This window comes from Camponotus vicinus, unplaced genomic scaffold (genome assembly GCF_025532165.1).
Source record: "Camponotus vicinus isolate PSW18456_S1 unplaced genomic scaffold, iyCamVici1.0 SCAF_3, whole genome shotgun sequence".
Taxonomy (NCBI): Eukaryota; Metazoa; Arthropoda; class Insecta; order Hymenoptera; family Formicidae; genus Camponotus; species Camponotus vicinus.
The window spans coordinates 7,245,045-7,271,429 of NW_028141967.1; the positions used below are offsets into that span (position 1 = coordinate 7,245,045).

The following is a 26,385-nucleotide window of genomic DNA, read 5'->3' on the forward strand; positions in this document are numbered from 1 at the left end:
TGCAGAGTGTCAAAGAAACGTAATTTTAAGGAAAAACACAATGTTCTTTTCTAAAGCGCAGAAAAAAGAAGATAAAAAATTTAAAAAATCTAACGATAGCGCGTTAAAGTTGAAGTTTCAAGCTTCAAAATGCATTTTTTATTTTTCATCTGCGATGATTTTTCACCGAGTATCGATATCATATCTAAAAAATACTGGTTTATTTTCAAAATCGCATTACTCGGTCAAAAAAAATCGTAGAAAGATTTTTAAAAAAGCATTTTACAGGAGAAAATGTTGTAATTTATAGAGCTTCAGTTGAATTTATCGAAAACAATTTCTTTCATCAAGTTGCAGCGTGTTAAAAATACATAATTTTAAGGAACTAAACAGTGTGTTCCTTTTTAAAGCGCAGAATAAGGAAGATAAAAGATTTTTAAAAAACCACCGATAGCGCGTTAAAGTTGAAACTTCATGCTTCAAAATGCATTTTTAATTTTTTTTCTACGATGATTTTTCGACGAGTTTCAGCGGTTTGAAAATAGCCCAATTTTTAGGGTATGAAAAGTGTTCCCTAGATTCTTTTGAGTAGTGTATTATATTATAATATTACATATATTATATATATAGAGCATTCCTTGTAATCGCAGGTTGTGTCTTGCTGCATGAAGAACATGTGCTCTTGTCCACATATTCATCCTAACAGCTATATTATCCTACCTATTCCTTGATGTGAAAGCTCCATACAAGTCACTACTTCCATAACTGATAAAAGTGTTAGACAAAAATTTTTTCCAATGGCAACTAAAAGAGTTATTTATTCTGATTTAGAGAAAAAGGTGTTTCTTGAAATTTTAAAAAAGTATAAGCATACTATTAAGTCAAAAGGAACAAAAATTTTTTCCAATGGCAACTAAAAGAGTTATTTATTCTGATTTAGAGAAAAAGGTGTTTCTTGAAATTTTAAAAAAGTATAAGCATACTATTAAGTCAAAAGGAACAAATTCGTCAACGTTAAAAGAAAAATCAGAGGCTTGGTTTATGATTACACAAGAATATAATGAGTCTTCATTAATTTATAATAAGGTATTTTAAGAATATTTTATACAGCAGTTCCTGGAATTTGTTATTTTCTTAATATTACAATGTTTTATGTTTTAGCCTGATGTGCGAGGTCTACCGATTGATCCAGTTATCCAATTGCTCATTTGTTTACGATTTTATGCTACTGGCAATTTTCAGGTAATTTTTTATATTACATCTTCAAAGACAACTTCAAACACATTAAAGACAAACGGTACAAATATTTTTAAAATATTATTTCATAATTTATTTTATTATTTAGACAGTAAATGGAGATCTCATGATATTACCACAACCGACAATAAGCAGGATTGTGTTTAGAGTAACGGTTGTATTAGCAACTTATCTAAACACTTATGTAAAATTTACAACAAACCAAGAAGCCATTCAGGAAAATCGAAGACTCTTTAGAGAATTACCCGACAAAAACAGTACGTGAAATCCACGTTATTACTACGTAGATTAATATCGTTGAATCCACGTCGATATTTGAGTGGATAATCCGCTCAAAAACGGTACTAGAATCTACGTGGAATCTATGTGACAATTTCATGAACTTTCGAGATTCGACATATTACTTTTTTCATTTTTGATAAGTGAATACCTTAGACATTTATAAAAGTATATAAATACACTCGGCCATAAGAATAATTTTATTTTTATTTATATTTTATTTTTAATATACGCAATAAATAGGCTATCTCTCATTTATTCGTTTAATTTCAAATAATCTGTTCCATATTCTGAATCCCAACAAGCGATCCAGATTATTAAACAAATTATTTTAAATTAAATCAGTTTATTAAATTAAGCTGACTAAAGGACCGTCTACAATGAAAATAATATCGGTGGAATGGACGGTGGAGTAAAGCGTAAGACTAGGAGTAATGCGAAATGGAAAAGAATCATTCGCTTACGCTTTACTCCACCGTCCACTCCACCAATATTACTTCTGTTGATGGATTATGGAGAGGTTTAAATGAATATCAGTATATATAAGGCTATAACTTTTAATGAGTAAATCACAGAACCACAAAAGAGCGAGTAGAGCAAAAACGTAATACGACTGGTACGGTTGACTGTCTCAGCGCGAATGCCCAGAATTGGGCGGAAATGATTTCCGAACGTAACGCTCACACACGATTCTCTATACATCTAGAATCTTCTCCGCGAACGCAATATCCGGACCGGCGCACGTCGCATATACATTGATTAACGTGGTACTCGCTCACCGCTGACGCGTACAAATTAAAGATCAGAAATGAAGCACAAATAAACTTTAGTATTCAACACACCCACCGTTTATGTGCTTCATATCGAAAATACAGAGATTTGATTTAATAGTATGATAGCGATCTCTTGGTAAGGCCTTAGTTAACAAATCAGCTAATTGATTGTTGGAACACACATGCTCAATGTCTAATTCATGTTTTTCGACTTTCTCTCGTATAAAATGAAATTTGATATCTATATGTTTTGTGCGTTTATGAAACTCAGGATTTTTTATTAATTTTATTGTACTTTGATTGTCCACGTAAAGTTTTGTTGGAGATGTAGTATTACAATCTAAATCTGACAATAATTTGCGAAGCCATGCAATTTCTTTTGCTGCGGTTGCAGCTGCTACATATTCAGACTCTGTGGTACTTAGTGTGACCAATTTCTGTCTTTGAGACGACCATGTCACAGGCTTAGTACCAATATTAAAAATGTACCCTGTGGTTGATCTACGCGTATCAACATCGCCGGCAAAATCGGCGTCGGAGTAACCGATTAGTATTTCTCCATTATCCTGACTTTCATAAAACAGGCCGCAACTTATAGTACTAAGTAAATATTTAAAGATTCTCTTAATAGCTAACCAATGACTGTTATTAGGTCTGTTAACAAATCGGCTAACAACATTTACCGCATATGCAATATCCGGTCGAGTAACTAACGCAAGGAACATGAGAGAGCCCACCGCCTCTCTGTAAGGTACATTACTCAGTTCGTGACACTCTAGATCAGCGACGGTTAAAATTACATGTGGATCCGCAGGTACACTTACAGCATTCGCATCGGCCATATTAAATTTCTTAATAATACGAGTGAGATATGTGGTTTGATGAACAAACATAGTTTTCTTGGCTCGATCACGTACGATTTCCATGCCAACGAATGAACTACCGTCGCCAATAGTTATTTCAAACACTTTACTTAAACTATCTAATATTACTTTTATTGTGTCTAGAGATTTACTTAAGACTAGACCGTCATCTACAAATAACGCTAAATAAACTATGTTTTTATTTACAACCGCACGATAGATACACTTATCGGCATTGCTTGCAACAAAGTTAAACAATTTTAGAAACGAGTTAAATTTTTGATTCCAGCAGCGCGGTGCTTGCTTAAGTCCGTACAACGACTTGTTTAACTTACAAACAGTATTTTTCTTTTTCGACTTTTCGATCCCTTCCGGTATCTCCATATAGATGGTTTCTTGCAGCTCACCATACAAGAAGGCAGTTCTTACATCGAATTGCAGCATCTCTAAGTCTCTTTGTGCAGTCAAAGCCAACAATACTCGTAGAGAGTCATAGCGGGCCACCGGTGCAAAAGTTTCTCCATAATTGACTCCGAATTGTTGTTGAAATCCTCGTGCACACAGTCTGGCCTTGTATTTCACCACTTTGCCACCATGATCCTGAATGACCTTGAAGACCCATTTTGAATCTATAGTGTCTTGTTTTACAGGTCTTGGCACAAGCGTCCAAGTGTTGTTCCGCTTGTGAGCTTCCAGCTCTTCCTTGATGGCTCGCTTCCATTCATCAGAGTTATTCCCGTTTGCGGCTTCCTGAAAAGTTTCTGGTATATTATGCTGTGCATAGTTTAATTCATACCTTTTGGGTGGTTGTATGGATGCTCTGTTTCGCAGTTGTCTACTTGGTGTAGTATGAGCACCCTCCAGACGTGTGTGTCTTGCTGGCTCCACCTCTACTTCTGATTCTTCACTAGAATCGATTGCGACGACCTCTTCTTCAACTTCTGTGACGTTGTTGTTTGTTTCCTCTGCATCGGTCTCGTCCCACACTGGCCACGCTTGTGTTACTGGTTTTGGGTTTTCTTTCTTTGCTTGTCCGTCATTTTCGTTGAATACTACGTCTCTTGATGTCACTATTTTATCAGTTGTTGAATCCCACAGTCTGTAATTTTGAGATTCAGCTTGATAGCCTACAAGTATCAATTTCTTGGCTTTCTTGTCCAGTTTCCGTCGGAACTGCTTGTTAATATGTACATATGCATCACTTCCAAAAATCCTTGTGTGTGACAGTTCAGGCTTCCTTTGATGCCAGGCTTCGTAAGGAGTTGTGTCTTTGCCAGCTTTGACAGATGTGCGATTCAGTATATATATAGCAGTATTAACTGCCTCGGCCCACAGTTTCTTGGGTAAATTTTTTGCATGCAGCATCGTTCTGGCACACTCTACTATTGTACGATTCTCTCGTTCGGCTTTTCCATTTTGTTCTGGCGTGTACGGTGCTGTGTTCTCCATGGTTATGCCAAACTTGTTTAAATAACTCTTGACTGACTCATTCACATATTCTCCTCCATTGTCTGCTCGTAAGACTTTTATACTGTGACCGTATTTGTTTCTGATTTTCCTTTCGTATTCCTTGAGTTTCTCAAACACGTCAGACTTGTGTTTGATAAAATACACGGTTCTGTAGTCTGTGGCTTCATCAATGAACAACAGGTAGAACAGGGCTCCTCCGATGGATGACTCAGAGAAAGGGCCACACAAATCTGTGTGTATAAATTCACCAGCCTTCCACTTTCTTGGTTGTGCGTTGATTTTGTTGAATTTCAGACAATGAGCCTTTCCATACTGACAGGATTCACAGAAGAAATCACTGTTATCGTTTATTTTAACACCATGGATCAATGAACTGGCTACTACACTTCTTAACTTCTTTATGTTCATGTGACCTAGCCTTTCGTGCCACGTTTGTAACGACGACGTAGTCAGATTCACTACTTTGTCACTTGTTTGATCACTTGTCACTACCTTGAAGAGAAGTCTATAAATGTCATTTGATTGTCTGTAGCCGACTGCTTGAACTTTATTGTCTTTCTTTAGTACAACACTTTGTTCGTTGAAACCGACATAAAAACCTTTTCTAGTGCACGCACCCACCGAGAACAAGTTTCTTTTAATTTGTGGAACAAACAGAACATCTTCTAGTTTGCCTTCTACCCAGTGACCATTGATAAGTCTTTTAATTAATACTGTTCCTTTTCCACTCACGTTACACTGTTTATCGTTACCTAGCGACACCATTTCACCTACAACAGACTTGTAGTCAGTGAGCCACTCGCGTCGGTATGTCATATGGCAGGATGCGCCACTGTCGGTGATCCAGGTGTCTTTCATGTCACTTGTCATCATGTTTTGCACTTCACCTCTAAATTGCGCTGATTCGAAACTGTTCATTTCAAAACACTTGCCTCTCGAGCTTGTTATGATGAACGCGCTGTTTTCGTTGTTTGTCCTTTCTTTCTCAAACTTTTTGTCTCTCTTCTGTTTGTAGCAATCTCGCGCAAAATGTCCTTTCTTCTTGCAGTAGTAACATTCCACGGCCATTTTTCCTTGTCGATCACTCCTCTTCTTAAAGTGTGTGTCCTTGTCGCTTCGAGCACCTTTCTTTTTGTCACAGATTTTTACAGCGGCGAGGGCATTTGCGGCACTATCTTCTGCAGTCAACCGACTTTCCTCTTTAATTAATCTTTCAAGTAGCACTCCAACAGTCTGATCCGTCACTGGAACACTGTCCCACGCTGTGCTTAGCATGCTATACTTTGCCGGCAGTGAACCCAGTATTTTTGCCATTATGTCCATCTCGGCCACTTCATGACCAGCATCCTTCAACTGACTGGCCAATTTTTGGACGTTAGTGACGTGCTGTATCACAGTGTCTTCCGACTTCATTTGATACTCGTGGTATCTCTGAAGTAGCAGCAATTTGCTCGACGCTGACTTCCTCTCATAAATACTCGTTAATGTACTCCACATACTTTCAGCAGACGTACAGTTTGTCAGGCCTTGCAGCTGCTCTCTCTCGACCGAAGATGCGATCAGGCTCATCGCTTTTGCGTTGTCCTTCACCCAGGTCTTGACCGCAACATTTGCGTCATCGCCGGCGGGTCTTGCTCTGGTTCCGTCCACTATATCATACAAACCGTGCGCAACAAGAGCTTGCTTGATTTCGAATTTCCAGGTTTGGAAGTCTGTTCCATTGAACCTGGTAATGCCTCTTCCGAACATTTCCACCGCCATGTTCGTTTCGATCGTTGCCACGTGGCACTTTCTTCAAAGTTTCTTTATACTGTTCACAACGTTTTTAAACCTCACTAAACGTGCACTGGGCCCATAACCTGTTGAAGGATCATGGAGAGGTTTAAATGAATATCAGTATATATAAGGCTATAACTTTTAATGAGTAAATCACAGAACCACAAAAGAGCGAGTAGAGCAAAAACGTAATACGACTGGTACGATTGACTGTCTCAGCGCGAATGCCCAGAATTGGGCGGAAATGATTTCCGAACGTAACGCTCACACACGATTCTCTATACATCTAGAATCTTCTCCGCGAACGCAATATCCGGACCGGCGCACGTCGCATATACATTGATTAACGTGGTACTCGCTCACCGCTGACGCGTACAAATTAAAGATCAGAAATGAAGCACAAATAAACTTTAGTATTCAACAACTTCCATCGTAGACGGTCCTTAAAAGAAAAAATAAACTTCGGACCGTGTTAGTATCAGTTCTTTATATACACTTTATGACGAAAAGTTGAATACGAGTTAGCTAATTTGATGCAGCGTCGCATAGCGGCAAAGCGAGGAAGCATATTCTATATACATATGTACTATTACATATTTAGAAACATACAGATATAATCTTTTTTTTAGCAAACTTTTTTATCTTTCTGAAAGATTTCAGAAATATTGCAAATACAATATTATATAAAATATAAATATTATAATATTATATAAAATATTATAATATTATATAAAATATAAATATTATAAATATTATAAAAAACATGATGCAGGTATATTTCTGAAATATTTCAGATACAAAATTACAATTGAAAAATTTTAATAAAACATCTTTTAACATTACAATATTACCGAGTCGTTGAATGATTAATCATAATTTCAATAGAAATATCCACATGAAATCTACATTGATATTTCGAGAATAAAGTACCTCGATGTAATAATGAAAAAAGAAAGTTGTATCCACGTAGATAATTCGTGGATAAATCTGCATCCACGTAAGCCACGTAAAATACGTGGATTCGACGAGGATGTGACGTAACTGTTTTTGTCGGGTAGGGTATGGACAAGGAGCTATCGGACTTCCTCATATTGATGTAGCGATAGACTGCACCCATCCCAGATAACACACAATATTGCATGAATATTCTATGTAGCATCAAAAATATTTTTTGAGAATATTATCAAAGAAATCATCTATACATCTTTATAGAATATCCTTGTTTATAAATAATAATCTATAAATCTACCTAGAACATGTTAAAATGAACTATAGGAATATATTGTTTATATATTCCACAAATGTTCACAGAATATTTAAATGTATTGAAGATGTAGATGGCGCAGAAGAGCGCCATCTACAGAGCCGAGATTCAGAAAGCACAGAAGGATGGAGCAATCATTTATTATCCATAATTCAATCTCTTTTCCTCTTTTATTAAATAGTGTACGATAAATAAAAAGTGTATAAGCTTGTACAGAAAAAGAAGCTCTTATTGAGAAGGTAAATATATATTATTATCAAAAACAATAAATATTATTATCATATTGTATTATTTTTACAGTGATAGATTTTCTAACCTTTCATTTATTCTTACAAGCTCTTTCAACAATTAATTTATCATTAAGAACCCCACATCAATTTTTCCAAGAACAGTAATATAATGAAACGTCGTAGTAAAGCGACTTTTTATAGAAATGTTAAAAGAGGAAGCGCAACATGTTTTACATTATCACAGGAGAATTGTAATAATTCTAAATATGATTGTATAAATGATAATGTTTTAATTACAAAAAATAATACAGATTTCCAATGTAATACAGATTTCCAATGTAATACTTCTAATAAAACAGAGGACTGTTTTAATGCAGATTGCTTTAATGTTTCACATGACTTATATAGCCAATCTTCTGATAACTCTGATAATGTTATTGAAAGTGATACTCCAATATCACAACAAAATATAGAAAATCAAAATTTATATAATCAAAGTAATAATTTTATTAATGAATTACGATCATGGGCAATATCATATAATATTTCACATAACGCCTTACGAAGTTTATTAAGTTTATTAAAATTAGAAACAAATATTTCTTTGCCTCAAGATCCCAGAACTTTACTTTGTACTCCTCGACATGTACCCTACAAATCTGTAGGTTCAGGCACTTATGTACACATGGGAATTCAATTTGCAGTTCAAAATTTAATTAATTTGTTAGAGAAACAGCCAGAAAAAATTAATTTATTTATTAATATTGATGGTTTGCCTTTAAGCAAAAGTTCCAGTAGTCAGATATATCCAATATTATGCTCAATATCTGAATATCCGCAATATGTATCTGTAATAGGTATCTATCATGGTTATGAAAAACCTAATAATGTTAATTTGTTTTTACAAGATTTTACAGATGAAGCTATAAAGTTATCGGAAGATGGTTTTATTTATAATAATCATGCTATACCATTTGCAATTAAAGCATTTATATGTGATGCTCTAGCAAAATCACTCATTACTTCTTGCAAAGGTCACACTGGATTTTTTGCATGTACTAAATGTATGCAAAGAGGAAAATATATAAAAGCCAGAGTATGTTATCCTGAAATAAATTATGTTGAAAGAACGGATGAAAATTTCCGTAATAGAGTTCAACCTGAACATCATACAGGAACATCAATTTTAGAAACAATACCTTCGATTAACATGGTAAAAAGTTTTCCTCTTGAATACATGCATTTAGTATGCCTTGGCGTAGTGAAAAAACTAATAAATATATGGCTTTTTGGACCTATTTCACATAGATTATCAAAAATCAACATACAATTTATTTCAAGTTATCTTATTGAAATAAAATCTTGTATTCCTCCTGATTTTGTAAGAAAAACCCGGTCTTTAAATGAAGTTGCACGCTGGAAAGCAACTGAATTTAGATTTTTTTTATTGTATTGTGGTTTAGTTGTTTTAAAAAATATCCTTTGATCTGACAAATACTTACATTTTATATCTTTACATATTGCTGTTAGAATTTTAATTAATGCTAATTCATATAAAAAGTATTTAGAATACGCATGCTCATTATTAATATTTTTTGTGAAACAATTTAAAGTCATTTATGGAGCAGAATACATTTCACACAATGTGCATGGATTAATTCATGTTGTTGATGATTGCAGAGTTTTTGGACCTTTAGATCTTTACAGTGCATTTCCTTTTGAAAATTATATGCAATATCTAAAATGATTAGTTAGAAAATCTCATTATCCATTAGCACAACTTGTAAAGCGTATTCATGAGTCACAAAATATATTGAACTAAACCGTCAAAAAAAATAAAATTGCAAATGGTACAAGAACATCATGAAGGTCCTTTACCTATGACACATTTTTCTGCTCAATTTAAAAAATTGATTGTAAATAATATGTCGTTTAGTACACGTTTAGGAGATAATTGCTGTTATTTAAAAGATAAGAGTATTATGTTGATAGAACTATAAAAGATATAAAAGATAATAAGTACTACTTAATTGGAAAAAAATTTATTAATATAACAAGTTTTATTTCTGAACCATTTCAATCTTCAAATTTTGATATATTTTCAGTACATGAACTCGGAGAATTATCTATGTCACTAGTGGAAGATATTTCCAACAAAATGATAATTGTTCCATATAATAATACTTATGTTGTGTTTCCTCTCCTTCATACATTGTGTTAATAATATAAATGTATAAATGTATATATATATATATATATATATATATATATATATATATATATATATATATATATATGTATATATCTTATATAAATACGATATTGAGAAGAAACCTATATTAAATATTATATATAGTTATAGTATATTTAGTATTATTAAGTGTGTTGCATGTTTACCTTTGTTAACCAAATGAGAATGAAAAGAGTTTTGTAATTATTTCGACTTCAGACTAACAATAAGAATATAAGATATATAGTTGCCCAATGGAGTGGATAGTAGTACATTTTATAAAAGAAAATTTAGTCGAAGCTGTACCGGTCGCATGGGTGCATGATGATACGTGTTATTGGCCACCATACACTGGCAAAAAATTAATTCATTCTGTCGCAGTATGTGAAAAACCAGTATTAGGTGTATGGCCATTATTTAAAATTCGAAAAGTGGGGAATGGACGTATCTACAGTAAGTTATATTTAAAGAATTAATTTGTTATAAAACATTTAGTTTTTGTCATATTTATTTTTGTTTTGTAAGTAATTATTACATATTACATATATATTGCATTCTTTCGTTATAGCTGATTTAGTAAAAGCAAGAGCAAAGACGTGTACAGCACAAGACACATCAGATTTGACATCAGATCCTGAAGGAAAAAGAATTCGGAGAAAGAAAAAATATCTTTATGATACAGACGAATCACAAAGTTCGTTAACTAATGAAAGTTCATCGGATGATGAAATCTCAAATTCAGCAGATTTTCCTACTCTACCTGATTCTGATAACACAAGTAAGTTTTCAAAATCCATGTAAAAAATATTTTACACACACATCTCATTAGACATCCTGTGTGCATGCAATGTACACACGCATACACACAGAGTGTTCGATAAAGGAATAACACACCATTTATGCAGTAAAAAACATGGATTAAATTGACTAGAAAAATATTTGCAATTTTTGCAATAATTAACAAGATTAATTTACGTACAGATCTGCGAATGAATGCATACATTAATTATTACAAACATTACAAAATGTTACATAACTTTTTGATTAAATTTAGTCCTTTCTATCTGCTCATGAAAGGTGTAATGCGTGAATTATGAGACACTCAAATATTTTTAAAAAATAAAATAAAAAAATAATTTTGTTTTAGAAAAGGACGTCAATAAACGCATGTATCCAGGACCTTCATGTAAAATAATAAATAAAGTACAAGAAAAGGATTTTGATAGTAATCCCGAGGAACAAATAAATAAGACACAAAAAAAATCTTTTATCAGTACAAGTGAAGCACGAAATGTATCATTTACTGAAATTTCATTGAACAATGAAGATGGATATTCTACACACTTTCCTGTTATATCTGATCGTACAGGTATACTTTTTCAATTCTGAATTTAAAAAAACATTTTATAAATAAATAAATTAATATACATATATATAATCTTTAAAAATAAGTAAATATAATTTTAAAAATAAATATATATAATCTTTAAAAATAAAAATTTTTAAATATTATTTTAAAAATAGATGCGAATATGTGCATATCTGCAAAACCACTTGGAACAAATGCAAAAAAAATTATTCGCGATAGCAATAAAAAAAATGCAGTAAAACCTATAAACATTACAAATAACATGCAAAAAAATATAACTCAGTATTCTAAGGATGATACAATTAAGGCAAACATTCATTATATTGATGAACCTGATAATGGTAAAGTATTTTTAGTAACTTTTGTTGTACTTACACACACACACACACACATACACACACACACACACACACACACACACAAAATACATTAACTGAAATGCTATTATTAATTCAACATTTTCTATAATATGTACTTTAAATTTTTTAATATTCTTTTAAATATTGCATTCAAACGACAAGTCTTACGTCAATTAAATATTATTAATTTAAAACAATCGCAAATATGTGAAGATCTGCAAATAATTTTAAGAAAGATTGGAACGCAAGAGGATAGAATATTAATAAGAGATGATGAAAATAGTATTTTTTTTAAATTTGATTTTCCTTTGAAAAACATTAGCGAATTAAATGCTATAGAAGAGTATTTGATGGACGAAAACAATACTAATATGCTTGTAAATAGAATTTATATAAAAAAAGATAACATTTTTATAAATATTTTTATAAATATATTATTTTACATTAATAGGTGATTGAATTATCAAAAATTGGTGGAGCTACGTATAAACATACTATTACAAGAATAATGATTCAATTATTTTCTAATGAAGTGGCAGAACAATATAGTTGGATAGGATTTAAAGGAAAAAATAAATTTTCCTTACTACGTATTTCTGCTGCTATAATAAGTGAGTATTAATTTATACATATTATTTTAATCTACACATGCATATATACATATATGTAATACTATAATATCATAAAATTTAATTTACAGAAGCAGTGCAAAAAACACACAATACAATAACATTAAGCAATATTGAAACAGTTATGAAGGCATGGCTTGTAAAAGCAAAATTTAGAAATGCTAAACAGGCAAGAAAACAATAAGCGCTATATATTAAGTGCAATATAGAATTTTGTTATAACGGTATTATATATATATATAACACTGTTACTGTAATAATTATTATTATAACATTAGTATTTATTATAGCATTATTATAATAGAGTATTATGAAATATTAATATAAGTGCAATACTTAGGTATTTTATTATACAAACTTTTCTTATTGCACGAACTTTTTTTTATTGTATAAATTTTTTTTTAATAACATATGTTTAACACGTATATGAAATAAATACTAACATGTACATGAAATAAAAATACTAATATATATTATATAATAAATATATAATATATATAATATAATATATATATATAATATATATATAATATAATATATATATAATAAAAAGTTTAAATTTATATTATACATACAAGTTTTTATTATTACACATCATCGATCAATCAGATTAAATGCAAATACATATGTTGACAGAAAGGAAATAAAAATGAGAACACAAAATATGCTTTATTATATATAATAAAAATAATATAATTGTAATAGAGGATTACATAATTATATATATTTATATGTATTTGATAAATTATTTTCTCTCAAATATATACATATATATATATATATATATATATATATATATATATAAATTATATCACAATTATATTTTTATTATACAGGGTGTTTCATTTTAATCCGACCAGTCGAATATCTCGAAAACCAAGCCCGGGAGAGAAAAATATTTCAGACAAAAGTTGTTTGGTTTCGAGGGGGCCATAAGATGGTGACAATGATTTGACCTTGAACAGTCATTTGAAGGTCACATAAAGGTCACCTTAAATTTCTTAAATGGAATATCCTATATATTTTTGCACATTCTTGTAGCTGACATCGAGAGCTTTCCAAAACACTATAATTAAGTACCTTTTCGTTAAGTACTTTTTGAGTTATGAGGCTTGAAATAATTTCTTAATTCTACATAAACCGTAAAATATCTAGTAAAATATTCATTTTTCGATTATCTTATCTCATCCTTAATACTTTTACGTACAAAATAATGAGAGGAATCAATTGGTGTAAAGAAAACACATAGTTGTTTTGAAGAAAATATATGTAATTTGCAATTAACAATTCCATATTTTTTCTTAAAAACAACTATGTGTTTTTTTTACACCAATTGATTCCTCTCATTATTTTGTACATAAAAGTATTAAGGTAAGATAATCGAAAAGTGAATATTTTACAAGATATTTTACGGTTTATGTAAAATTAAGAAATTATTTCAATCCTCATAACTCAAAAAGTACTTAATGAAAAGGTACTTAATGATAGTGTTTTGGAAAGCTCTCGAGATAAGCTACAAGAGTGTGCAAAAATATATAGGGTGTTCCATTTAAAAAAATTGAAGTGACCTTCACGTGACCTTCAAATGACTCTTCAAGGTCAAACCAATGATACCATCTTATGGCCCCCTCGAAACCAAACAACTTTTGTCTGAAATATTTTTCTCTCCCGGGCTTGGTTTTCGAGATATTCGACTGGTCGGATTAAAATGAAACACCCTGTATATGATGAAACCTATTTTGTTGCTCTCATTTTTATTTCCTTTCTATCAACATATATGTATTTGCATAAATATTTAGAATATTAAATTAGTTCTGAAATATTCCATAAATATTGATTTAGATTGTTCTAAATATCTTCTCTGAATATTCTTGGAATATGATAAAGAATATTTTTTTAACCTTACCTGGAATATTTAAATTGGTCTTATTTCAACATTCTGTGTACATTTATAAAACATCTTCTAGTACATTGTAAGAATATTCTAATATTCTCGACAAATATTTATAGAATGTTTATAGAAAGTGTTTGTGTTATCTGGGATGTAAGACTAGTAGGTAACAATTTTGGAGGACTTGCTGAAACATACAGAAACAGAAAAGGATATTTTTCTTTGAATGCCAGGTAAATACATGAAACTGAATAATATACAGGGTAATTCAAAATAACCCCAGTGTCCTTGAAATGACACATTCTTGAATCAATTCTAAGACGATTTTTCCTTTGGCAAAATTTCGTCCGAAGCTTAGTTTTTGAATTATTAAAGGAAGTAGTTAACGTATGACGGGTCGGATACAAGAGGCAGGCAAGAGTGGCGCGATTCATCGTCAGACGCGGGTGATTACGAGGGGCGCCTGCTGCGATCAGCTGGTCGCTATACACATACAGACACACATGCGAACACATACATTCTCTCTCTGTCTGTCTGTCTGTCTGTCTCTCTCTCCCTCTCTCTCTCTTTCATTCGCTCACTCACCTGTAATTTTTTTTTTTTTTTACGAGAGAGGGGAAAATGCATTTTATGCATACCCACCGGTCGATCCAGTGAGTTATGTGGGACTCGATACCAAGTCGAATTAATAACTCGGTACTCCCTACCCACTAAAAACCCCTCTCTTTTCACGAATTTCCTTTGACACACTGTCCCTCTGACTTCCCGAGATCTGTTTTCACATAACGTCAAAAAATAGTAATCATTACCTTGTTCGATGACTTTTGATGTATTGCTGTAATTGCTTGAAGGAGAAATTTCCGAATTTTCTGATAGATCGTACGTTCTCAAATTTAACGTAGATATCACGTTGCAAAAGACAAGAAATCCGCACTAAATTATTAACTGAAAGTTTTTCTTCTTTCATGAACTGTATTCTTTTATAAACTTTAACGTAATCACATTTATTTACTCACTCGATGAGATGAGAAATTTACTAATGACTCTATCACTAATCACTATTAATCACTGTCGAATAATAACTGTTGGCGATTAAAAATCACTCGATGAAAGAAACACGCGCGGACACGTTACTGATTTATTTTTAACACGTTACTGATTTATTTTTAACTATTTATTATCAATGATCGAAAATCGGTCATTGATAATAAATAGTTAAAAATAAATAGGTGAAATAGATAAATAAATAAATAAATAGATAAAATAGTTAAATAAATATTTAATAATATTTTATATGATAATAGTAAAAGTAATAAATATTTTAAAAACACTTATTTAATCTAATTAATTTTTAAATAGATATCATACGATGTATGGATATCACACACATTCATGATAATAATAATATTAATATGTTAAATGTTTATTATGTTTACCGCATTCTTCAATCGAACACATGATCGCGTTCGATAGCGCCAGTAGTACCTTAACCTACCGCAATCTACCATGACAAAACACTGCTTGCAGTCGCCGAATAATTATCGTCGCATTGTCGCGTCGTCGCGTCGTCGCGTCGTGTAGTAACGTGTCCGCGCGTGTTTCTTTCATCGAGTGATTTTTAATCGCCAACAGTCATTATTCGACAGTGATTAATAGTGATAGAGTCATTAGTAAATTTCTCGTCTCATCGAGTGAGTAAATAAATGTGATTACGTTAAAGTTTATAAAAGAATACAGTTCATGAAAGAAGAAAAACTTTCAGTTAATAATTTAGTGTGGATTTCTTGTCTTTTGCAACGTGATATCTACGTTAAATTTGAGAACGTACGATCTATTGGAAAATTCGGAAATTTCTCCTTCAAGCAATTACAGCAATACATCAAAAGTCATCGAACAAGGTAATGATAACTATTTTTTGACGTTATGTGAAAACAGATCTCGGGAAGTCAGAGGGACAGTGTGTCAAAGGAAATTCGTGAAAAGAGAGGGGCTTTTAGTGGGTAGGGAGTACCGAGTTGGTAATTCGACTTGGTACTCGAGTCCCACATAACTCACTGGATCGACCGGTGGGTATGCATAAAATGCATTTTCCCCTCTTTCGTAAAAAAAAAAAATTACAGGTGAGTGAGCGAATGAAAGAGAGAGAGAGAGGGAGGGAGAGAGAGAGAGAGACAGACAGACAGACAGAGAGAGAATGTATGTGTTCGCATGTGTGTCTGTATGTGTATAGTAGCCAGCTGATCGCAGCAGGCGCTCCGCGTAAGCACCCGCGTCTGACAGTGAATCGCGCCACCCTTGCCTGCCTCTTGTATCCGACCCGTCGTACGTTAACTACTTTCTTTAATAATTCAAAAACTAAGCTTCGGACGAAATTTTGCCAAAGGAAAAATCGTCTTAGAATTGATTCAAGAATGTGTCATTTCAAGGACACTGGGGTTATTTTGAATCACGCTGTATATGAGGGTGCGAAAAACATAGTAATGCAAATCAAGTTTTTTAAAAAAAAGTTTTTTAAAATCAAGTTTTTTAAAATATTTTTCAAATATTCTCTTTCTGTAAAAGGCTATTGTGGGACCACGAATGGAATTTTTGGACCTTTTCCCAGAATGGCCTGGAAGTCAACACATCTTCCAAAATTCTCGAGTTTTTGTGTGATATCAACAACGCGAATTGACAGGAATGTTGGTTGGGGATGCAGGATATCCTTATCTCCCATTTCTCTTGACACCCTTTAGAAACCCACAGACTGAAGAAGAACAGAGGTAAAGAGAGTAATTTTAAATAAATTTATTTAAATAAATTTAAATAATCATAGAAAGATAAAAATTGGATAATGAGAGAACGCGGTTATTAGCGCGTGAACTAATAACTGCGTTGTTCTCTTATTGCCCAATTTCTATCTTTCTATGGTTAATTTTGCAGAAACCTAAATTTAATTGTTGTTTAATTTAAATTTAAATAAGTATATAATTGTACGTCGTTAAAAATCTAATATTATATGTATAATAAGAGTATATAATAAATAATATCTATATTTCATTATATACAGATATAATCAAATTCAATCACGAACGAGAATGGTTGTGGAGAGAACGTTTGGAGTTTGGAAGAGACGATTTCCTTGCTTAGCTAGAGGATTATCTTTAAAACTAATAACATGTACAGCAGTTGTATCAGCTTGTGCAGTTTTGCAAAATTTATCCTTACAATTTAAAGATATTCTGCCAGAAGAACCAGATGACGATGCAATTGAAAATGAAAATGTCGAAGAATTGCATCATAATGATCCTCATTGGCAGCCTGCTGATGGTTTTATTGTTAGGCAGAACGTAGTTCGTGATTTATTCCAGTAATTTACGAACAATATCCTCTATTTTACATTTCCATACGTTTGTTGTCTTGCAAGATCCATTGAGATCTAATGACCCTCGCACACTGGACGCGATGAGCGATATATCCAATGAGAGTTCTGCTTTTTCCATCGTGACGATGTAATGTCCAAAAATACAGAGCTCTCATTAGATATCGTTCATCGCTCATTGCGTTCAGGATGCGAGAACCTCTAGATCCTCATCTGAGAAATAATTGTTCTCCTATAAAATAAAATAAAAAAGTTTATAAATCATTACATTATGTAAATATCTAATAAAAAGAATACTTACATATCTTATATATTTCTTTTAAATCTGAAATAATCAATGGTGTCTTTCAGACTTTCCCGAGAAAGTCTTACCGATCCTTCACCAGTAAGAAATTTTGGTAAAAATTTAATTTTATCAAAATTATACTGCTTTTTTACGTTTAACGTATTTTGTGCGTGTATAATTTTGATAAAATTAAATTTTTACCAAAATTTCTTACTGGTGAAGGATCGGTAAGACTTTCTCGGGAAAGTCTGAAAGACACCATTGATTTTTACATTTTCATAAAAAAACGGTAGTCGGTCGCTTTCCAATCCTTTCGCGATCAGCTAAGACTGAACTCGACTGTGTGATTACTTTTGACATCATCTGCCGAGTACTACAATAAAATAAAATAAATTAGTTAACACAATTTACTTGATAAAAAATATATAAAAGTATTAAATTCAATTACCTCGGCGCAACCATTAATAATTCCACACTCGCTGCATCTGGCCCAAAGACAAATACAAATTTTACAAATTTCTTGTTTCAACGGCACTCGTATTTCAGAGAAATAGAACACGTGTATATACCTTGTACAATGACACACGGGACATCTCGTCGTGTTATGCAGCGTTTTCATATAAATTCTTGTAGATCTTTATCATGATTGGTCAAAAAGCTTGGAATCCCGAGCATTACCGAAGATGTATTCTTAAGCACAGACTTCGTCAAGATGATCTTAAGCTCAAACTCGTGTTCTTAAGATTTATCTATGCATGTGAAGCTATCTTAAGATGGTTTTTCGATCTTGAGACCGTCTTTGCCAAGACTATGCTTAAGACAAGTTTCGAGCAACATCTATGAATTCCGCCCAATGACTCTCGAGTGTATCTACAATTCAGTCGTACAGTCGTATCGATGGTCGCTTGAAGTGATAATTTCGGTTGCAAAACAGTCGTAATTAGAGAGCCTCTAGGAGAGAGAGGCGACAAGAGAAAGATAGGGATATATGTGGGAGGAGGTCGAACGTGTCTTTACGCCCATTTGATCAACGAGCGATAGAATTCATCCGTGGCAACGGCATTGACGCATATCCTGTGGAGAGAGCATTCACACATTTTTCAGCCTAACGAATAATTGCTAGAAATCAATATTCGCAGACTAGAAAAATATGTGAGGCGCAAGTGGCTGGATCGGGAATCGAACCCGAGTCTTTCGCTTTCCGGGCAACTGCTCTAGACCACTGAGCTATCCAGACCTCACACCTAATGCTGCTTTTTAACACAGTGATATGCGACTCCAGAGCGATGTTGGTATCTCACTCACGATGGATGCAATGCCGATTGCCACGGAGAATCCCTGAAAGGTCGCTCGCTGACCAAATAAGTGCCGGTGGAGGTATTCGCGTGCATGCTGGCTTCCGACTGGCCTTCTGTATGAAACGGCACCGACGAGCACAACGCCGTAGAGTGACCACATCCCCCAAGATCCCTCTAGTATATACTAAAATCCCCACTGTACCAAATAGCAATGGCGGATGGACCCTAAGATAGGGCCGGGGCAGGCCTCCAGAGAAAGATAGGGATGTATGTGGGAGGAGGTCGGACGTGTCTTTACGCCCATTTGATCAACGAGCGACAGAATCCGGGTCACGTGACCAGGTGTTCCGTGATTGGCTGGCATAATCATGTACAAATTTTAGACATTGCGACGCCAATGCAGAGAGTTGTGAGGTTAGCATGTTAGCAATCGCATATTTAGACGTGCATTTGGATGTATATTAACCTATTTACGAAATCCGAGGGAAGTGTTCACTAACAAAAATTATGAATAAATATTATAATTTAAAAAAATGTATATTTAAACCTTTATTTACATACTGCATATGCTTACTGTTAGTGCTTCTCTAACATAATTGTAGCCTGTACTGCCGCAAATAAAACGCAAGTTCAGTGCTTTTACAATTGTTTCTTTGGACCATTTTAAACCTTTACTATTTCCATTTTTTAAAATTTGTAATTGATCCTCAGTTAACACGATGTCCGTAAGTTGTACACGTTCGCTTAGAATTTTAAGCTGTTGTTTTAATTCGGAATTTTCTTCGCACAACTTTCTATATTCTTCTGTATAATGTTCGTCAAAATTTACATTAATACTGGCATCAGTCTTTTTGGTTATTTTTAATACTTCTTCCACCGTTTGCTTCATTTCGCTCCGCAATTGTTTATTTTCATCAAGAAAGTGTTGCAGTGAATTCTCATCTTCAACTATCGACTGCAATTTATCTGGTTCTTCTACAATTTCCTGACTCTTTGTTGTACTTTGTATTTCTTCCTTAGTTAATGGTTTGGAAGATTGCACACAACCACACTGATGTTGAACAGAGAATCCTTGCCTTTTCCTTGGGTATGTCATCCCGTTGTTTGTATTAATAACTGATAAAGGCGTTCGCTGATCCAATGCATCGTATGTATGATCACAATGATTTATTTGTTTTAATTTTCCTTGCTTGTTACTTCCAACAGAATCCTGACGCCGATAAGGCTCACTTCTGGATGTCTGTTTTTTTCTTGGATGTTCTCGATTCTCTGTAGTATACGTACAAAAACGAGAGGGAAAGGCTCCGGCTTTCACTTGTTTGCGCCCAGCAACAAATTCAATGTCCGAAGGCATAAAATGTATCTATGGGAGAAAATCAAAAATTTGCTTTGGGTCCACCATTAAATTATATTGTTACATTTGTTCATCTTCTGACGAATAAAGTGAAAGTATAGTGTGTATTGTTACTAATCTCACAAAGTTTTTGAGAACTGTTAGGTGACCAATCTTTGCCTCGTCCGACCGCAGTAACCCATTTTTGTTTTAATGCTTCATCATGGGGATATCGAAACAAGGCAAAACCTTGATCGCTGTTGTTTGAACACTTGTATGCGGTGCAATTCGATGGCATGGCAAGTGATAATTCTGCCTGTGATAGAACAATAATGTACCTAAAAAAAGCGAATTGTGCATTGTTAATTTAATACTGCGATTGTAATATTTATTTTTGTACAGCACTAACAGTAAGCATATGCAGTATGTAAATAAAGGTTTAAATATACATTTTTTTAAATTATAATATTTATTCATAATTTTTGTTAGCGAACACTTACCTCGGATTTCATAAATAGGTTAATATACATCCAAATGCACGTCTAAATATGCGATTGCTAACATACTAATCTCACAACTCTCTGCATTGGCGTCGCAATGTCTAAAATTTGTACATGATTATGTCAGCCAATCACGGAGCACCTGGTCACGTGACCCGGTTGTCGCCTCTCTCTCCTAGAGGCTCTCTAATCGTAGTCGCAGTCGTTTGAATAGGTTCAATTCCCATTCGAGCAACTGCGAGGGGGGTTTGGTGGGGGTCTGACCCCAGGACCCTGCTAGACATATACAGAGCACTGATTGGGGGGACGTCGGATTATGCTTCTTTTCTTTTCCCATTTCATAATAAGAGCCATACGGAGCGGTTTGAGCGCGTGTCCCGCAGGGCCTTGAGATATTGTATTGGCTTCAGAGGATCCACACCGTGCAATGTTGTTTATGCAGAATCAGGTATCGGTCCGGCCCGGTTTAGATCTGATTACTTGGCTCAGAAATTCTTGATCAAGTGCTATGCTACCAGGCCTAGCATTCTGATTAATAATCTCCAAAATTTGCATTTCTCTCACTTTGAGTCTGGTTTTCAAACCAATCTGTCAAACAGATTCCCTCTCTATCGAGCCTTCCGTTTTGCGAGAGACTATAAATCCAGAATCGCGGCCTTCACCAGGATTCCGCTATATTTATTTTCCTATGAAACTTCCACTTTTACTCCGAAGACCGACTATACCCCCCCACATTTAGTTGAAGAAATTACGTCCGCAGCTATTCCTCAGCTTGTCTTCCTTGCACATTTTTCATGTCTTATCGAGGACAGATGCTCCTTCTATACAGATGCATCAAAGTCCGACTCGTTTCCGCATCTTGGCGCAGCTTATTACTCTCCTGACATCCCGTTACAGAAGAAATATAAGCTTAATGGCTGCTTCTCGATTTTTTCAGCTGAAAGCATCGCCATTATTTGTGCAATGGACTGTATCTTAGAAAGAGGAATCAAAAAAGCCTCGATATTTACGGATTCCCGCAGCGTTGTGGAGATTCTGTCCAACGCTTCGCTGGGCAGAGATCTTTCATATCTGACATTGGTGCTGAAAAACAAGTTGAGGTCAGCTTTTCTGCAAAATTTAGATATCATTATTGTCTGGGTTCCTTCGCATGTGGGTATTTTGGGTAACGAGACAGCGGACTTCCTGGCAAGAGAGGCTGCTCGAAGTGGAGAAGCGATTGACTATCTTCCTCCCCATACTGACCTTTACTCGACAGTACGGGAAAAACATTTTGCCGTGGTCGAAAATTATTTACTGGCTCAATCTGAAATCAGAGGAGCACAGTACTTTGGTCTTTATTCGCCCTTCGCGAGAAAACCATGGTTTGATAAATTGGATCTTAGTCGAATGGAAATTGCAACCATAAGTAGAATTAGATCTAACCACTACAATCTGAATTACAGCCTTCACAGGTGTGGTTTGGTCAGACGACCGGATTGTCCATGCGGTTCGCCCCGACAAGACATCGACCATGTTTTGTGATCCTGCCCACTGCTTGAAAAACACCGGACGCAACTGACGCACTTGATTGGGAGGGCCTTGGGTTCTCCCCCTCCCTATAATACCTTTGAGATTTTGAAGAATCCATCAGTAAAAATTATAAACCCTATTTTGTCCTTCCTTCGGAAGACCGAGGTGCTCATATAGCTGCATAAGTGGCGTTTGATTGGCTGGACTGAGCTTCCTTCTCACCGAATCGCAGAGTTGGACGAAGATATCTGGCAGCATGGGCAAAGATTAAAATAGCCCAGTGCCAAAATAGAAGAAGAAGAAGAAGAAGAGCAACTGCGACTATGGGCCTGAGCAGAATGGCTGCCTTATAATTTTAAGGGCTGCCTTATAATTTAATTTGAGCTTTGTTTCATCTCGATACGATGATTTTTTGCTGATTTATCGCTATTTGAAAATGTGAAAAAGTTGTGTTAAAATTTAGTGACCCGTTTTTTTTTGCGGGTGAGTATACCCAGATAGCATAGAACATTTTCTGGACGTTCATTTTATGTCCATTTTACATCTGCACGTCCATGGACATGAAATGAACGTTTATCATACATCCGATTCAAGACATCCGTTAACGGCCAATATTTGGACGTCCACAAGATATCCAATTTGGATGTCAAAGTTTCGCACGAGCACACAAGGATGTATTAGTTCGTTCGTTTACCGCTACGCGACGTGCGATGCGCTATCTTTCTCGTATTTAAGTTTTAGTTATGAGAATTATATAAAGTTTGCAAAGGGTAATAAATAAAATTAAAGATATATTGTTCAATTTAATTTCTGATCTCATTGCAGGAGCTTCAGATATTAAATTAATTTTATAAATCTGACAAATAAATGTCCGGCGAATAAACGAAAATAATCCGGTATCTATTTAAACTTGCTTGTTGCACTTTACATTTTTTTAAATTACCTATTTATAAATATAAATAAAATTTTTACATGAATTTTATGTAGTTTTATATGAAATAGATAAATTATATTATTTTATTATATTATTTAATTTTGTTGGGCCAAAAAATTTATATGTTTTATAGGATGCATAATGCGATTTATTTATGTATAATAAAGAATAATTTTTTATATATGATTAAATTAGGTCAAAATCCATACATAATTATATCTACACAATTATACATAATTAAATATAAACTTTTTTCTGAGTTTATGAATTTTTGATGTTTATTTCAACAATAATTTGGAAGAGTAGAGAAAATGACGTCCATTTTAGGTCCTTTTTTGAGTATTATTTTGAACGTCCGAAGTTGTGAAAAACCATAGACCTTACAGATATGGACTGGCAATTGCCTATAGTTTCTGTAGAGAAGCAGTGTCCGGAGGAGGTTAGAGAGAGAAACATACTTTTTAGTACTTCTCTTTCTACAAGTGTCCGGACACTTGTACGGACACTTGTAGAAAGAGAAGTACCAAAAAGTATGTTTCTCTCTCTAACCTCCTCCGGACACAGTCTGATATGTATTGCCAGTCCATATCTGTAAGGTCTATGTGAAAAACCGACGCCTTAGGCTGCTTTCACATGGAGCGTAACTTGCGTACGCGCGTACTGCTACGTACCTTGCGTATTCTAGTAATATGCCAGAACTTACGCCATTTAAAAAAAGCCCTTTCACATGGAGTGTATTACGTTAAATTTCGCGTAAAGCGTAACAAATTTAACCAATAAAGATTAGACTTTCTGTTGTAGAACATAGCAGAAATACTAAAATCGATTTTCTATTGGTTATTATTATTTAGGCGTATTGCTAAATACGCGCCATGTGAATTAGGTACTTAAAAATGTGCGTAATCATACGGTTAAACGTAATGTACGGTGAAGTAAATGGATGAGGTGCAGCGTGTATAAATAAAAAGTATGTAAATAATAAATAATAATAAATAAATAAGAAAATATATAAATAAATAAATGAAAATAATATTTTAACAGGTTTCACACATATAGTTCCGCGATCAAATACTCAAAAGTGCTAGTAATAACAATTATTAATTTTGATTAACTAATTAAAAATAAAATATTCTAATTTTTATTATTTTAAGAGGTACATACAGAACTTCGGTAAACGATAAGTGTTACTAAATAATTTAATTTTAAAAATGTAAATCTAATATGTATAAGTTTAATGTTTTATATAGTATTATATATTCCAAGTATATCATTTCTCATTGTATAATATTATATAGTTGTTTATATATTTCAAGTATATTATTTCTCATTGAACAATTAAAAAATAACAAAAAGTAACATATGAAGTATGTATATATATAATGGAATAATGGATTACATATATAATTTAAATAAAAATTTATTTTAATATAAATATTTATACATTTTTAATATATCTTAATGTAATTAAAATATTATATATTATTCTGTCATACATATAATATAATATAAAGTTTTTTCAATATTTTATATATTGCATTCTATCACTAAGAAAATAATATAATGCTTTTTTGCGTAACGTTGTCCTCTCTAAAGCAGGTACACGAAGATCATATAAGCCAGGTTTGCTTCTAACTGCTTCGATTAAGAGTTCGTTTAAATTTTCTTTTTTGTCAACTGTTGCATTGTTTTTAACTGTTAAATAATTATATTATTTAATTTATTTAATAGAGTGAAATGAGTGAGTGAAAAGATATGTATAGTAATCATATCTATTGTCACGACATAGTTTTCGTCAACATTGATGTGATCTATTTCTTCCATATAATCTTTGAAGCACTCGTGCTCAGCAAAGTTTGTGGTAAATTTAAAAATTCATCCACAGTATCCACATTTGTGCTGTATTAAAAAAGAAATATGTAAGTAAAGATACATAAGCCACAACAGGTTGCTCAAACTCGTCCAGCATGCAAATGACAGAGTAATTATTGGACACGTTGGGCCATAAGATATTCATTCAATACTTACAATTAGACATAATTCATTGCTTGAACAATATAACGAAATAATTTTAAGGTTTACTTGGTGAATATTATTTTCAGAATTTCTCAGAACAGTTTTTAGATTCCTTTTTCTGAACATTTTTGAAAGATGCGTCAATTTGTATAAAAATTCTAAAACTTTCTCAGAAAATTTTAAGATTTTCTATATGAATTGACACATCTTTCAGAAATGTTCAAAAAAAGAAATCTAAAAAATTGTTATGAGAGATTCTGAAAATAATTTTAACCAGAGATAACCTTAAAATTATTTCGTTATATTGTGCAAGCGATGAATTACATCTAAATTGAATGGATAATTTTTATTTTATATAAAATTTGTTAAAATTTGTTCTTACCCGAATATGGTTCATTTTTTCAGTGCAAATCGCGCAAATACACTGATCTGACTGATGTTGCCTATATGCGACTTTCGACGGCTTACGCAAAAAATTGAATTTAGCGTATCGGTATTACGTTAAATAACTAGGTGAATTTACGTATGATAACTAAAACGATGTGATTGGTTGATGAGTTTGGCGTAAGTTACGCGTAGGCAAGTTACTCTCCATGTGAAAGCAGCCATAGTCGATGTTTATGCTGACGTAACGAAACGGGCGTTAAAGCCTGTGATTGGCCAAGTTCCTTTACGCCGTACGCTGGTACGGCTTAAGCCGGTTATACAATAGCTGTCGTAAGTCGGGTGTCGTAAGAGTTGACCAATCGTATTCGATTATTCTTCTCTAAAATCAACTG

At 33.4% G+C, this 26,385-nt stretch overlaps 4 protein-coding genes and 2 long non-coding RNA genes across 8 annotated transcripts; 3 read left to right on the forward strand and 3 right to left on the reverse strand.

The window, feature by feature from the left end:
- The first annotated feature begins 819 nt into the window (after window positions 1–819).
- Window positions 820–1,790, forward strand: LOC145967990 (uncharacterized). Its single transcript, XM_083093148.1, has 3 exons — window positions 820–1,065; window positions 1,141–1,221; window positions 1,325–1,790. The coding sequence occupies exons 1-3, from the start codon at window positions 886–888 to the stop codon at window positions 1,499–1,501; spliced, it is 438 nt and encodes a 145-aa protein (XP_082949274.1). The 5' UTR covers window positions 820–885; the 3' UTR covers window positions 1,502–1,790.
- A 5,377-nt stretch (window positions 1,791–7,167) lies between these two features.
- Window positions 7,168–12,900, forward strand: LOC145967989 (uncharacterized). Of its 3 annotated transcripts, XM_083093144.1 has the most exons (7): window positions 7,168–7,900; window positions 10,341–10,574; window positions 10,690–10,899; window positions 11,269–11,490; window positions 11,646–11,831; window positions 12,301–12,460; window positions 12,550–12,899. In XM_083093144.1, the coding sequence occupies exons 2-6, from the start codon at window positions 10,376–10,378 to the stop codon at window positions 12,306–12,308; spliced, it is 825 nt and encodes a 274-aa protein (XP_082949270.1). In that variant the 5' UTR covers window positions 7,168–7,900; window positions 10,341–10,375; the 3' UTR covers window positions 12,309–12,460; window positions 12,550–12,899. The 3 variants fall into 3 exon arrangements, with proteins under 3 accessions (XP_082949270.1, XP_082949273.1, XP_082949271.1); XM_083093147.1 differs by lacking the exon at window positions 11,646–11,831 and having other exon boundaries at window positions 12,550–12,900; XM_083093145.1 differs by lacking the exon at window positions 7,168–7,900 and having other exon boundaries at window positions 10,267–10,574.
- Window positions 12,901–17,212: 4,312 nt separating this feature from the next.
- Window positions 17,213–18,581, reverse strand: LOC145967991 (uncharacterized). Its single transcript, XR_014437631.1, has 3 exons — window positions 18,465–18,581; window positions 18,032–18,389; window positions 17,213–17,962 (listed from the first exon to the last, which is right to left on the reverse strand). It is a non-coding gene; the product is annotated as an uncharacterized LOC145967991 (long non-coding RNA).
- A 1,257-nt stretch (window positions 18,582–19,838) lies between these two features.
- LOC145968674 (uncharacterized) lies at window positions 19,839–20,981 on the reverse strand. Its single transcript, XM_083094331.1, has 2 exons — window positions 20,792–20,981; window positions 19,839–20,677 (listed from the first exon to the last, which is right to left on the reverse strand). Exon 2 carries the CDS (start codon window positions 20,666–20,668, stop codon window positions 19,868–19,870), a length of 801 nt encoding a protein of 266 aa, XP_082950457.1. The 5' UTR covers window positions 20,669–20,677; window positions 20,792–20,981; the 3' UTR covers window positions 19,839–19,867.
- Window positions 20,982–22,110: 1,129 nt separating this feature from the next.
- Window positions 22,111–22,671, forward strand: LOC145968378 (uncharacterized). The gene has a single exon (XM_083093777.1). The coding sequence runs from the start codon at window positions 22,111–22,113 to the stop codon at window positions 22,669–22,671; it is 561 nt and encodes a 186-aa protein (XP_082949903.1).
- Window positions 22,672–24,994: 2,323 nt separating this feature from the next.
- LOC145968532 (uncharacterized) lies at window positions 24,995–26,316 on the reverse strand. Its single transcript, XR_014437776.1, has 2 exons — window positions 25,989–26,316; window positions 24,995–25,489 (listed from the first exon to the last, which is right to left on the reverse strand). It is a non-coding gene; the product is annotated as an uncharacterized LOC145968532 (long non-coding RNA).
- Between the last annotated feature and the right edge of the window lie 69 nt (window positions 26,317–26,385).